The 15,154-nt window shown below is 40.9% G+C and overlaps 2 protein-coding genes across 5 annotated transcripts; both read right to left on the reverse strand.

Moving 5' to 3' along the window:
• Positions 1–1,647: 1,647 nt before the first annotated feature.
• Positions 1,648–6,991, reverse strand: gpr45 (G protein-coupled receptor 45). 4 transcript variants are annotated; one of them, XM_039817129.1, is made up of 3 exons: positions 6,844–6,991; positions 4,987–5,080; positions 1,648–4,298 (listed from the first exon to the last, which is right to left on the reverse strand). In XM_039817129.1, the coding sequence occupies exon 3, from the start codon at positions 4,189–4,191 to the stop codon at positions 3,031–3,033; it is 1,161 nt and encodes a 386-aa protein (XP_039673063.1). In that variant the 5' UTR covers positions 4,192–4,298; positions 4,987–5,080; positions 6,844–6,991; the 3' UTR covers positions 1,648–3,030. The 4 variants fall into 4 exon arrangements, with proteins under 4 accessions (XP_039673063.1, XP_039673064.1, XP_039673061.1 ...); XM_039817130.1 differs by having other exon boundaries at positions 4,813–5,080; XM_039817127.1 differs by having other exon boundaries at positions 4,987–5,084.
• A 4,401-nt stretch (positions 6,992–11,392) lies between these two features.
• On the reverse strand, positions 11,393–13,950 carry pou3f3a (POU class 3 homeobox 3a). Its single transcript, XM_039817114.1, has one exon. The coding sequence runs from the start codon at positions 13,458–13,460 to the stop codon at positions 12,171–12,173; it is 1,290 nt and encodes a 429-aa protein (XP_039673048.1). The 5' UTR covers positions 13,461–13,950; the 3' UTR covers positions 11,393–12,170.
• Positions 13,951–15,154: the final 1,204 nt, after the last annotated feature.

A 15,154-nucleotide genomic window follows, 5' to 3' on the forward strand; every position in this document is an offset into this window, starting at 1 on the left:
CCAGGTTGATGTTTTCTGGTTGTTAAACACATTCGACTTTTTGTGATAGTTCTGTCTTAATTGGAGTCACACTTCAGTATTTTGAAATTATATCAAACATGTCATAACTAGCCGACTGTATTTAATAATTTTAGAGCAGTTTTAAAAGATAAGAGGCCCTTCCGCTTGTAAAGGCTTGTCTCGATCAGTCACATGTTTATACGTCTCAAATATGTCCTCTTAGTGACAAGCAGATCCTATTTTCAATCACATGCTGATTTAACCATTGATCATGTACGTGGGTGTCTCATGGAGAGAGATATATTACAGCAGTTAGAACTGAAGAAGCCTTTCAGATGAATGGCAAAACGTCTTCAATCAGAAAGTTTCCTCTTCTGCACGAGCTGGCTGCAAAACAACTTAGATCCACACTCTTCTCATTGTTAGAACACGAGAACATATCGTTTATTAAACTATTATAATGACCACTAGGCATAATTTGTCTTTATAATGTGTTTCACAGCTCCATATACATGTAACTCAGCTGTGGGTATGTAGACAACATGCAAAATAAAAAAAACCATGTCCCTGAGCTTATACTGGTTTAGCCTGTTGTGGGAAATGACTGCAGCCTTGGAGGAGTTGTTGTCACAGCCTCAGATCATAAAGTAAGTGAGTTAAGTGATTGAGTTAGGACAGTAATGTGATGTAGAAGCAACCATGTGATCTAAATTAAGAGGGAGAGGCCGTGCGTTGGTTGTCATGTGTTGGAACATGAGTAAATGTGCATAGGGCCTAATTCACATTGTATTTGCCATGACTCTTCTTTTGTGTAAATGTATAAATGTAATGTTATTGTGTGTCTACATAAATGGAAACCACTTCAAATGTTACCTTACACATTAAAGAATCAATGTATGAGAACGGAGGAAAGTGATTTACATGTAGGCCTAAATTCAGCACCTTTCATATTGGACATTAAATGAGTACTTGTTCTCTCCCTGTGGTTCAGAAGTTAGAAAAAATGTCAGTCTACATGGACAACTATTTAAGTGATTGTTTTATAACTCTCTTGAATTAAGTGAGTTCCAGGTCAAACCCATTAAACAGCACCGGGTGCAGAAGTTTAAAACTTTGATTTATTTATTTAACAGGGACAATGGTCAGTCCCTGACTGTCCCAGAATTAGCTCAGTATCTACATTTCATCAGCTTATGGCATCACATGTTATGATTTGGGTACAGAGAATAAAAATGATAGGCTACATCATACAAAAATTAAAAACACAATAGATGGATAGAAAACTTTATTCTCTATTTTTGATAAACCATTAATCGTTGCAAAACTTCCTAACATTATTAACATAATAATAACATAATTTTCATGCCTATCAATTTGCTTCTTTTCTTTGTCTTATGTGACATTTAGTTTAATAACTTGGACTGTTGGTCTATAAGAGAAGATTGTGCCTTTAGCCAGTCAGCCTGGTCTGTCAGAGGTTCAAGAGAGTGGAATATAATTCCAATTCACATCAGACAACTAAACACTTGATTGCTTGATTGCTTGTTTGCAATGTCGTTCTATATGTACTATATATATGTCATGTCACTACTACTTCTACTGCTTTAACAACAGCGTGTCCATTTTTCAATACACCTTATCTCTGATTTGTTCAGCAATTTAAATATAATTAATGAAGTTAAACAAAATCAAAATTCAGTCTGACAATAATTCTGAGAATTCAGCAGAAAATAAAACTAACTTAATTTACAATGAAAGAACAGCACCATCTTCCTGTTTCATGCTGTAGAGCAATATACAACCTATACAACCTCTATCTGGCTGACTGAGACTGCCAGTATTATTAATGATGGTCTTTCAGCTTTATAGCATTCATACAAATATCTCAAATAATTGCAGTAATATTTTATCCATATCAAAATGCCACACATATTTATAAAAGGTTGAATAAAAACCACAGTGCATTCACTTCTTTTGTTCATTCAGCCTAAGTCATTAGAAAAAACAATAGTTACAATTCCAATGGGATTACCTAACCTGATGTAATTTAATAAACAAACCGCTGTGTTTGTTGTTTTCAGTGAAGTAGATACACATCCACTCACAGTGAATATATGTCTTCCTCAGTATCCCAGCAACCCATTTCCATTATGTACATTGTAAAAGCTGCTGTTTTTCATCCAAGCACTCAGCAGTCTGTCAATGCAGCCTCTTGTACAAACTGTATTTATTTACCTGGTGTCGTTTATCATCAAAAGATAAAACGTTCAAGTAAACATTCACAGATTAACTGACACACAACTGACACACTTTTTTGTTGACACACTCAACAGTTTCAACTCGCACAAGGTCGTGTTTCTGCACAAATCTCATTCAAATAAGTTCTTTTTAAAGACGTCAGTTAAAAGATTACGGACTATTTTCTGAGAACATCACTAAACGTTAATACCTTGTATGCTTTTTTTTTTAAACTCATCACATAACTGACAATAGAATTATTATCACCACTACTACTCAAAGCCTAAAGATTGAGTCTACAGTCTGAAGAAACAGAATGAAATTGATGAAACACTTCAGGGACAAATGATGAAACAGAGAAGCCAATTGACAATGGAGGATAAGAAATTGTTTAGATTGCATTCATTTTCAGAAACCATAATGGCTAAGAAGTTATATCCACCAGGATACCTGTAGACTGAAAGCAGCAGACACAATAATCTCACCACAAGCTTTCGATTGCTTCCCACAACCTTCCTGAGCAGATGGAGTTGTCCAGTTCTCACGAAATTGTCGATATTCAAATTTTGATTTCTCTGCGCACTTACAGGACTTCTTATCCATGTTGGCTTAAAAAATGAAGACTGAAAGTTCATTCTTGTGGTGAGATTATTTTGTTAATGACCAGTATAGTATTAAGGTGAACTTCATTCACCTTTGATTGCTTTTTATGAGGAACAGAGTTAAAAAAAACAGTTGATAGCAGTTTCAACACCTGCTGGTTTGTGCATCGACCAACTGGTCCTCCTTGTTTTACACAGCTGACTGAGTCTCGCTGCACACGTAGATGTTGCTGGGCCTCACTCTCCTGCGGCTCCTGCCTGGCACTCTGGGACACAGTCTGCAGCTCTTGGGAATGAACTCCTGGCAGGCCTCCCTGAACTTTCTAATCCTCCAGCAGTAGATGACGGGGTTGAAGACCGTCTTCAGGTAGCTGAGCCAAAGAGCGCCTATGCTGATTGGGTAGAAGACCGAGCTGTAGTAGAACTGCCGGCTGAACACGGCCAGCAAGCTGACAACCGTGTGCGGCAACCAGCACACCGAGAAGCCGACAAAGAGGATGAGGATGGTAGTGAAGGCTCGGGTCTTGAAGCTCATGTCCACCTTGATCTGCGGGGGCCGCTGCAGCCCAGTCAGTCTCATTTTGCTGACTTGGTTGAGGGCTGGCAAACAGGAATGCTCACTGGTGTGGTTGTGGATGCGCAGGGTGTTGCGGCGCACTGTGTTGAGGATGCACATGTAAGAGTACAGCATGACAGCAAATGGTACAAAGAATACTGCCACTGCCAACAGCACTGTGTATCCCCGGTCTGCCAAAGATTCGCTGTATCCCAGCACACACTGCGGCGCCCAGGCACCCCCAATACCTGCTGCACCCGTCCTCCACCCGACTACAGACGGCAGAGACACACACAGGCTCAGCAACCATGAACCTGCAATCAACAGTTTAGCTCTGTGTGGGGTCAACTTGTCCTGCCGCTGCACAATGATGAGGAAACGGTCCACACTGATTATGAGGAGGATGGACACCCCCTCCAGGACGAACAGCCAGTACAGCATGATGGACGCTCGGCAGAACCCGCTTCCAAAGCTCCAGTCGGCAGTGGCCACAGTGACTGCAGTGAAGGGCATGCAGAGCAGAGAGAGCATAATGTCCGAAAAGGCCAACGTGGCGAGGAGGAGATTGATAGCAGAACGCATGGCAGGTTTCTGGTAAACAATCAGACACACAATCGCGTTGCCGAGGAAACCAATAGTAATCATGAAAATCATTATGGCTGCCAGGGTCACACGCAGAGTGACTGATATGAGGGGAGTCGTGGCTTCTGACGGGAGACTTTCTGCTGCTTCCTCTACATTGTCCAGCCCCATGAAGCCGCACTCCTCCAGCAGGCTTTCATTACAAAAAGCCATAGCAGCTATTATCAAGCGATGTCAGCCCAAAAGAAGGTACATGTTTGATTATGGTTATGGTATACACATTAAGTTGTCCTCCATCAGTTGGTCTTCCATGGCAATACCTGAGATAGAAAGAATATCGACATATGGCATTTAAAAAAACAACAACCTGTAAACAAACTGTCAACATACATGAGAGTTTATTCCTGAGGAGGTTTCCATGATTTGAATGGATGTCAACAGTGCATTACATTAATGTGCTGTCTGTCTTTTAAAAAGCTGCTGTAAACATGGTGAGTGTCTAATTGTATAGTCAGAGGAAATCAGCTGCCTGGTGATCTATTACTCAGTGATAGTTGTACATTTGAAACAGTGAGAGGAGGAATGACTTCTCCATGATGCTGAAGGAGTTATATAAGCAACAGGACCGACCCACAGACACACCACATTGAGAGATAAAGTCACACAGAATTGACATGAGCTGCTCACTGGCTTGAATGAGCTTGATGATTAACATCTGTACAGACTCACATGGGTGCATATAGAAACATACACACTATCAACCCTCCAATGCACACAGTACATGTAATGCTTCACACATGAATAGAATACACACATTTACACACAAGTACACACCCATGGTACAGCCTGTCTTCCTTCGACTTAGCAGAAGCTTATTCTCGGATAATTCTCAGGCTCTGATGCAACCTTGATAAAACAGAGAGGAATCCTCAGGACACACACACACACACACACACACACACACACACACACACACACACAGGTCACGTCTGTTGCTATGGTTTTCACCTCTTGCTTCTGGTGGTGGGACAATGTTAAGGATGTGTTGACGTCATTCTGGCGTTCAGGTCTTAGATGTGGTCCTCCCAGGTGGACTGGCTGGCTAGCTGGGAGACAAGAAGACCAGTTAAGATTCATAACCTCCTGGACGCCCGGACAGCTCAGTTGGTAGAGCAGGCACCCATATAGAGGTTTATTCCTTGACACAGCAGGCCGCGGGTTAAACTCCGACCTGCGGCCCTTTCCTGCATGTCATCACCCCCCCCCCCCCTTTCATGTCTTCAGTTGTCCTGTCGAAATAAAGGCCGAAAATGACCCAAAAATATTCAGAACCTCCATGTTTAATTCCTTGTGAACTTGCGTTGACATTTAGATGTGAAAATGTTCTTTTTATAGCAGATATTTTCCCTTTTCATCAACGTAGGTGTTGCTAATAACAGTAACGATGGCTTTGTTCTGTGGCAGTGTGAAGCAAGCATGCACAATTGCAGGATGCTGAAACTGAAGCAGCTTAATAATAAAATCCAGCCATCATACATTTTTTAATTATCTACATCTGTGCTTTTCATCCATTTGTCTTCTGTGAATAAGGCCTTAAATGATAGTATACACAGAATCACTGTAACATAACTAATGTTAATAGCCAAAATAAAAAAAACATATCTAAGTTTGAATTAACTTACAATAAGAGGAGTAATGTTATCTATATGATGGTTCACCCACACATGGGAAAGGAATTGGTCCCTTCAGTGACTGTAGCTACATTCTTGCACAAAAACATCATAGGCCACTGCAAAGTGTTGCTGGTTGTTGCCATGGCAACAAGGTCACCAGTTCCATGGCAACACGCAGTCTCTACTCTCATCCTCTATGACAAAATATTTTCTGTATCACAGGGTTTGCAATTTAGGACTTTTTCAGGACTTAGAAATTAAACTCATAGTCTCACTACATAAAAAAATATGTTTTTCTTGACAAACATAAAGGAATGATGCCTCACTGTCAGACACTACATATGTTACAGTCTTTATCTTTAAGTATAATCAATAAAGCTGCCATTTAGGCAAGTCAAAATGCCTAAATGCCTAGCTTTATTGTTAGAGAAGAAGAAAAAACTAGGCCTGTGAAGAAGAAACAATGGGATCAATGCACTAGGCATTGCAGCAAGGCAATACAATGCTTTTAAATTTTAATACATTAACCTTTCGAAATGATTAGGTGCAAATTATGTAAAGAAGACAATGAGCTGACTTTCCCTGCAGGAGGCTCCTTTCTGCTTATTTCAATAAAAACCGGTGATTTCACTCAGCTGCTCTGCTCAGCTCAAGGGCTGATTCTATAGGCAATGAGAGACTGATGTGACAATACAAACAGAGAAATATTACAGCATGATACAATCTAAATAAAATACTAATTCATGGAAAAGGCCTCTTCATTTTCTCATTTTCATGTTATGTTTTATTAAAAACAGCATCCAGATATAGTTATTCATTTTAGAGGATTATGGTGGCATCAGCTCCTGGATGCAGGCTTATGTTTCCTATAATGTCGTAGGCATATATGTGATGTTATGATCTTTTGTCCCTGTAATGTTGATCTTGATAATTACATTCAGAGAGCCAGCACTGAGCCTGCACTGTGTCCTCACATTTACATATTAGCCTGTTTCTCTCCATCACCGGTGTTTCTCTGTCAATCACAGGCAATCTGTCTGCATCACCACAGGAGGACGAGTCGATGCAAATCATCAGATACATTACAGCCATCGAAAACAAAAATACAATTCCCCCCTCTATACAACGAGTAGGGGAGTAAAGCAATAAACCGATCATTTTTAAGCTTTAACCAGACATAATATAGGCCTACCTTGACGTTACATTTGATATCAGGTGTCATGCTCTCGTCGAGCCAGTCAGCTCGATGATCGCGTTTCCCTTCCTGCAAGTCGAGCTTTTCTCAAAATATCCCACTTTGAACATTTTACTGCCGTATCGATCGCCATCGTACCGCCTGCGGATGATGCTGACGCCAGAAGAACAGGTGGTCACTTATTTAAAGGAGCAGTGCGGCGAATACATACATTTGGAAGCTAAAATATTTAAACAGGTATTTTGTTTTCTCTTGCACATGGACCATTTAGCATAGCTTTATTGCTCAGCACAACAAATAATAAGGATGATATTATTAATAATAAGTTGTGAGAGGATTGCATTGTTTTATTGAAGATACACATTAATTAAGAAGACATATTGTAGATTTTGGTGCATGAGCTGATAAATGTCACCAACCATGGGAAAAAAATCCAAAAGCATTTGCAGCATTTTGAATAAAACAATTGTAGACAAAAGCATCTCATCTCATAGGCCTCGTATGGAATCTTACGCAAACAAAAGGAATACTATTTACATTGAGTATTTGCTCTAGTCCTCAAGTGATACAGTAGTAAGTACAAAAAAGGACACATTTCATAAAATGTATGGATTTACAACATCAAAGTTCCATTTAGCTCTTATTTCCAAGAATTTACATTTTTGATCAACTAGAATATCGTCATTATGCATGTATAAAATAAGCAATACTAAAGTGGGGTTGTCAGTCATTAACTTCAATGACAGACTCAGTCTCACATCCACTAAACCTCCAATTTTGGATTGTGGTTTTCTCCTCTTGAATTAGTACATTGCTTTACAGCTTATTATATTAAATTAATCCAGAAAAAATATTTCATTTGCCAAATGGTCCTTTTGCACTTTACAGTAAAAAAAATCAGATACGTGCATCAATTATTTTGTCCAGGAGATGGCAGCATTGTGCCTTACAAGCATTTGGCCTTCAGTTGTTGAAGCATTTTTGAGACATTTATGTGCTGGTATGTTTAGATTTTTGTAAGTATGATTAGGGTTTTTTAATTAAAGCAACTCTTTTTCGAGCATCAAATGTTGATAATAATTGTACAGTAATATATACAGCGAATATATTGGTAAAATTCTTATATAATATTTTCAGAGGAGGTATATCACACATCGTTACTAGAATGCTGGCTGACTCCAGATGTGCAGAATAACATCTGTAGACACAGATTTTCGACATGTAATTTAATTGCAATTCATTTTTAAATAAGAAATGTGGTATGTATGGTGTATTCTCAATATTCACACACGGTTACATTCACACACTTAACATGCAGTAGGAGGTTCTTTTCATGGGCATGCTTGTCTAAATTGGCATCGTGCCCATGTGTTGAACATGCCCATCAAAGAGTTCCACTCCACCGGTCTGGCACATGCATGCTCGTCACGTTCAGTGGCACCCGCACAACAAGCTTGCTAGTGAGAGAATTCATTTCCCTGTCCATTATTCCACAGATGTTTGCTTTAATTTCTTCCTGATAGAGAGAGACTTTGGTACCCCATCATTTACCAAAAAAGCAAACACAGGCAAAGTGAAAAATGTTCACCACTATATCAGAATACCCAGAGGAGAGGAGAAAACCCTACACAAGTTTATTGACTTTGATTTGATTGAATCTTGTACAGACAACTTTTGTGTTACATTTATAACATTATAATACATTCACACACAAAATTACAACCACCAAAAATGCACATTTTGTGTATTTTAATTCATGCTTGCCACTTCCTCTGACTCCAAGTAGGAGTCATGTGTGCCATGAGCTTTGATTCATACTGAGGAAGCCACAGCGTGTTAATCAGTGTTAGACTTGGTGCTTAACTAGTCTCCGCAATGTGAGAATAATTAACACCAAACAGCGGAGACTGATAATGTGTAACCCTCAGTGAAATAGTTAGCTAGTTAGAAAACTTAGCTGTTCTTCGAATAGGTTCAGGTTTGTGTCTGCTTCATGTGACTGTGGCCCAAGTCCCAAACAACATGCATTAAAGGAGGGATTAGCATGCAATAATTGCTTAATGTAAAGTACTGAACAAGATTTTAATTATGAGCAAATATATTAGCCGCTTTTATTAGATTAGGTAATAACATCCTTAACTGCAAACATCCCCTGTTTCAGTGATGCAGAAAACAATACTCCAATTATGTTGATACTAAATTTTAAGTAACACATATTTGCATAAGCACTGACTGCACTTTTTGCTGTCATTATAAGCACAGATGCACTTCATGTGAGTTGAGCCATTTCTGTTGATTGAGGGGTTTTGGGTTCAGGTTACTATAACATCATTATCTTGTATCTTTACATCCCAGCATTTATATTCAGAGAAGACACCTAGTGCTGTGTAATGACAAAACCCTTTAAAGGGCTTTTTATCCCTCAATTCCAGCCTTATTTCCCATCTTTACATAGCCAAGCTCTGAGGGGATAACACTGCATCCTGCAAGCTTAGATTTTGCCTGCATTTCTATCAGCGAACTCTGGCTTTTGCAGCTCGGCAGGAATACATCATGTTAAGAGGCCTCAGTAGATGATTACAGTGAGCTGTGGTGCTACCTTAACACCTCTGTGTCATATTGCTGTGGTACCTGAGAGCAAGTAGAAGTTTTCCTTTGCGTTGTTGTGTGTTCATAGCCTAGAAATCTAGACGCACCCTAGTGGCAGCAAATGGGATGTGGTTCTGGCTTGTCAGGCTAGTGTGTTCAGCATGTAGACTGTGATTGGTTTTCATGACAGAATGCTGTGTGTGTCTTTTAGCTGTTGTACATTCAAGTCACTTGATGCTGATGATCTCTGTATGCCAATCCAGGATATAATGAGTCAGTAAAAAAATCAGGATTGTCTGATGAAAGCACTGTTTCTGCAACTTGTCTGATGCTGAAAAAAACAGAGTTTTGTCTGCCCAATAATAGCGGAATCATATCAAATTGCTTATAAAAAACTTTGTTCAATTGTGTCTAAAGTATCTGCTTTCATCGGTACCAGCATCATAAAGTATCATCATAAAGTATCATCAACATTCTTTCTTCATATGTACTCGTCTCCCTTCAGCCTTCAGGATTGAAAAATGTCCTAGAGCGAGGACGGCTGCATAGGCTAACATGTAAAGACCCATTCAAACCACCCATTCATGCAGGCAGGCTGCTATTTACAACCCACTATTTTCCCCTAAATCCTGCCAATGTTCAGCGAAGTAACACACATGCACACCTTGCACACTTTTGACATATTAGTGTGCTTGTCATCACGTGTTTTAACAGTAATAGTAGGATTTATTTAGTATTTGAATTGTTTGGACACATGTTGCTCCCAAAGGGACAGAAATCTATTAGAACAATTTACCGGTAATCAAGAATCACATAAAGTGTGACAGAGTTACCAAAATGTGTTGCAGTTACACATTTGTGTTCCATATCAATGTGGAAGCTTCCAGAAGATATTCAGCAAAAAATACTCAAACTACAATTAGCGGGACAATTGCAGTAATCCATTAACTTCCAGGTTTGTGTTTATTTCTCAGTGTTCTGTCAGGTTTGTTGGCAGCTACTGTAACAGCAGATCTTTGATCTTTGACCCCCTCCGCCAAGTTTCACCACAACCACCGCTTATACTTTGCCTTTTCCACGACTACCGCCCTTATCTTAATCCTGAATGAGATATTTGATTTGAGACACTAGCTAATCTATGCATATGTTTCTGCATGTATTGTGTGTCATGTTTGTGTGGATCAGAGACAGAGAGAGGAAACAAAGATTGTTTCTCACAGCCAGCGCCCTGAGCTTCTTGCTGCCTATCTGCCAAACCCATCATCTGTGGCAAAAGATCTGCTGCCTCGTGTCCCTGCATCTCACTGTCACCTTGGCAACCGCTGCCAAGCTGAACTGCCAGCTGGGATAGCTGACCTCATATGGCTGCATTCCACTGCCACCGGATGTATGTGGCTGGACTGCACATTAAAATGTGGAAGCAAACCCCAAGAAAAGACGTATGTGATGAGTCTGATCAGTTTCAACACTGTCAACACAACTGGACTCATTAAAAATGGGAAATTGTGTTGGCTAGTGACAGATTATTCCATATAAATGGTGATAACTTAATGAAGAAGACTAATGATCACTTTCAGATGAGGACCACAATGGAAATAAGTTTGTAACTTTCTTGTGTTATCCTCGACAGTTCTGATAAATGTACAATGTCACTGTGTTGGCATCTTGTTATGCATTTATTTCTGTTACTGTCTAATAAATCAATCAAAAAGTACTGTCTATAAACTGTAAAAAAAAAAAAAAGTGAAAAATACCTGTTTTAATTTCCCACAGCATAATATGTATTCCAATAGTTTGTTTTATTCAACCAATGTTCCAAATCTCAAAGATATTCAATTATATGGCAAATCATATCATCGCATCATCGAGGCTGTCTGTGACGTGTGTGTGTGTGTGTGTGTGTGTGTGTGTGTGTGTGTGTGTGTGTGTTTGTTTCTCAGGAGGCAATAAAGATGGTCATCTCAGATATCTGAAGACAATTCTTTTCTTATGTCATATTTATTAAATAATTAGTCTATCCCATGAAAATAAACACTGGAAAAAATAAATAGTCCAAATCATCACACAAAAATACACAGCATGACTTACTTGTACATAAACTTAAGGGAATGTTTGCTAATTTAAAAAAGGAGTTTCCTATGAAGGAAAACAATACTGGTATAATTTTAAATTGCTCTTTGACCATCTTAAACTGTGTCACAACATACATCCACTGACACACAACACAAAAGTGAGAAACACGTTTGAAGGAAGATAAATTATTGCTTATTATAAACAACTTAATGCTGAATAAAGCGCATTAAATCAATGTCTTTCATATAAAAGAAACGTAGGCTAGCCTGTGGGACATCCAACTCTGCAGCATTACGAGCGAACTTTTCTTTTCTTTTTTCTTTTTTTTTTTTACTTTACAGAGATACAGAAATAACTTTTTTGTTTGAACTTCTTGGCATCAGATTGATAAAATGTTCATTCTGTAGGCTCTTTCGGTAAACAAATATAGTCTTTAATAGACTTTTAATTATTTTCTATTCAGATTTCCGTTAAGCTTTTCATTTTCTGTCCCAAAGGCTGATTCGTATTGGAGAACCATACCAGAGTATGCATAAAAGTAGACACACTGGATAACATCATTACGAGGATCAACGAACATGGGGAGCTGTAAGAAAAGTTAATCAATGACCCCATCATTTAGGGAAACATGAAATAGTTGATTCAAAGTTCCAAAGTTATTTTCACGTGTCGCTGTACATCCTCTTGCAGTCTATGGAGGGTGACGGTGTGTCAGGACCTATGCTGCCCACCTGCGAGTATGCGTCCTCCGGGGTGCGTGGCAGTCCTGGCGGCGTCATGCGCTTCTCTTTCTGCCTGCGGTTGCAGAACCAAACCCTGACCACCTCCTTCTCCAGCTGCAGAGTGTCCGCCAGTGAGTTGATCTCCTGTGCGGATGGTTTGGGACACTTGAGGAAGTGGCTCTCCAACGCGCCTTTCACGCTCACCTCGATGGATGTGCGCTTTTTCCTCTTCCTGCCCTGGGTGGCGATCTTATCGATGCTGGTTGGGCTGCCGGTCGTGGAGTCGGCCTCCTCCAGCCATTTGTTCAGCAGAGGCTTCAGCTTGCACATGTTCTTAAAGCTCAGCTGAAGCGCTTCAAACCTGCAGATGGTGGTCTGTGAGAACACGTTGCCGTACAGGGTGCCCAAAGCTAAGCCCACGTCTGCCTGAGTGAAACCCAGCTTGATCCGCCGCTGTTTGAACTGTTTGGCGAAATGCTCCAAGTCATCAGACGTCGGAGTGTCCTCGTCTGAGTGCGGTTCGTGGTTCATCCCGTGATGCTGGTGATGGTGCGTGTGGTGATTATGGTGGTGATGGTGATGACGGTGGTTTCCGTGGTCCAGCTCCGGGGATTCATCGCGCACCAGCCCCTGGTGCATGAGGCTCTGCCCCGCGTGCGAGCTGAGCATCCCGTTGACTGTAAACCCGCCGGGCTGAGAGTAAATGAGGGACTGTTGCTGTTGCTGCTGCTGCTGCTGTTGCTGCTGCTGCTGCTGCCCCTCGGTGATGCTGATGTGCGCCGCGGAGCTGCTTCCCCAACTTCCCAGGTGCGCCTGATGGGGCCCCAGATGCGGGGACCTGTGGTGCAGAGCAGTGCCTGTGTGGAGGTCCTCCCTCCCTCTCTTCACGTCCTGCGGCTGGGAGCTGGGGGACCACGGAGAGCCGGCCTCGACTGCTGCCACCGCGGCCGCGGCTGCTGCGGCTGCTGCGTGAGGCAGCGATGTCACCCACTGGTGGGCATGGCTTAGCATGTGCCCCCCATTGCTCGCCACCATGGCTCCCTGCATGAAGTCACTCTGCACCATCTTTACTGATGGGTCCCCTCTGTATCCACTAGACACCGTGGTCACAGCGGTGCTGCCCGGCTGCATGCCACCAACCCTCCGATCAGAGTGAAGGACCGGGCCGGACAAAATCCTGCTGCTGGCTAGGTATGGACTCGAGGTGGCTGTGGCCATCCCCCAAAGCATATATCTTCAGATATATTTCTCTTTATTCTGGTGGTTTGTTCAAGTCTACAGTTTGTTCTGATCCATGAATAAATTCAGTCTAGAAAAGAAATCACTCCATAGAGGCTCAGCTGATAATTAGTTAGGTTGTTCGCACTGAGACCTGTGTGATAAAACACAGTGTCTTGTCATTCCTGTGCAACAAAACAATTTGTCTTCAAAACTTTTCTCTGTCCCGGGAGCTCCGCCGTGCGTAATCCACAGACCCGATGATATGGAAAACACCTTCTTTGTCCCGTGCCAACATGAGGAGCTGACTCTCACTTATTTCTCTTAACGATTTAAAGCGATTAAATGACAGCGTGAAACGTTAAAGCCTCTCCGGTCCTCTCGGTAGTTTCGCTCACTTCATCTGCTCTATCCGGCGCGTCTTCTACGGAGCGAAGAAGACCAGCATGTGTTTACCTTGTGCTAATGCTGCGTATTCCTCTCCCATCTCCATCCAATTACAACAGAACGGCTCTGCAGAGCACCCGCTGATTGGACGCACAGTCAGAGAGGAGCTGGTGTGTCTCATTCAAGCCTCGGGCTCGGGTGCACGAAGTTCTTGCTGCAGGATAAAAAAAGCAGCAATATGCTAAAACCTATTACAATAGGCCCAGATAAACAGACAGAGAATGTGTCTTTAAGGACGCACAAAGTAGCCTTTAGGCAAACAAATCCAAAAAGAAATCCTGCAACAAAACTTCTTAGCCTACATAATGACAATGGATGTAATAAAGATGATTTGTATCATAATTATATTGTTATTATCTTACGTCTTATATATATATATATATATATATATATATATATATATATATATATATATATATATATATATATATATATATATATATATGCACACACACACACACACACACACACACACACATTATTTGTATCTGGCATCTTTTATTATAACTCAAAGCCACCGAGGCCTGTGTCAAAGATACTCAAGTCTGCTCTGGGTACATAGGGAGGTTTGTACGCGTCTTGCATCTTAATGCGCTCTCCTTTTCATATGGTAAAGGAAGGCCACAGTGGCGTGACACACCGCACTGGTGAGCGCTGAAGGTGCACAAAACAAGCCAACAGTTTTATTTTTCCATCCTTAAAACAAACCGGTTCTGTTGGGATGTTTCCATGCTGGGTCCGTTTCTGGATGGTCGGTTAAATAAACGTGTCACGGGGAATTTTCTGCCACGGGGTTGCTTCAGTTTTGAGGGCCTTGAAGCATCGACTGAGACGCATGAAGTCTTGTGACTGGAAGAGAGAGCCAGGTGCAGCCCAATAAATGTGCTAATTTATGATTTTCAGCTTTCAGGATTTGTCTTGGATCTCATCCAAAAGGTAAAAGGTAAATAGACACAAAAAATGTATTTTACCAACCCGGAACATAAACTGACACTTTACCATTTCAATCTACCTCATGTTCCAGATTACATTTAGATGTTTCCGATTTTTGGATGTGTTTAAGTTTGAAAACAGTAGCCTAATACAATTTTGTAGCAATGCAAATATGCTATATGGTTTATTAGCAAAATTATGTGTGTGCCATATCCTGTAATATTATTATTAGGCTTTTGTACAGATTAAAATGCATTTAGGGGACAATACTCACTTTAATGCAGATACAGGATTACTCTCAATACACAGATTACGGAGTAATCTCC

Source organism: Perca fluviatilis, chromosome 12 (genome assembly GCF_010015445.1).
Source record: "Perca fluviatilis chromosome 12, GENO_Pfluv_1.0, whole genome shotgun sequence".
Lineage (NCBI taxonomy): Eukaryota > Metazoa > Chordata > Actinopteri > Perciformes > Percidae > Perca > Perca fluviatilis.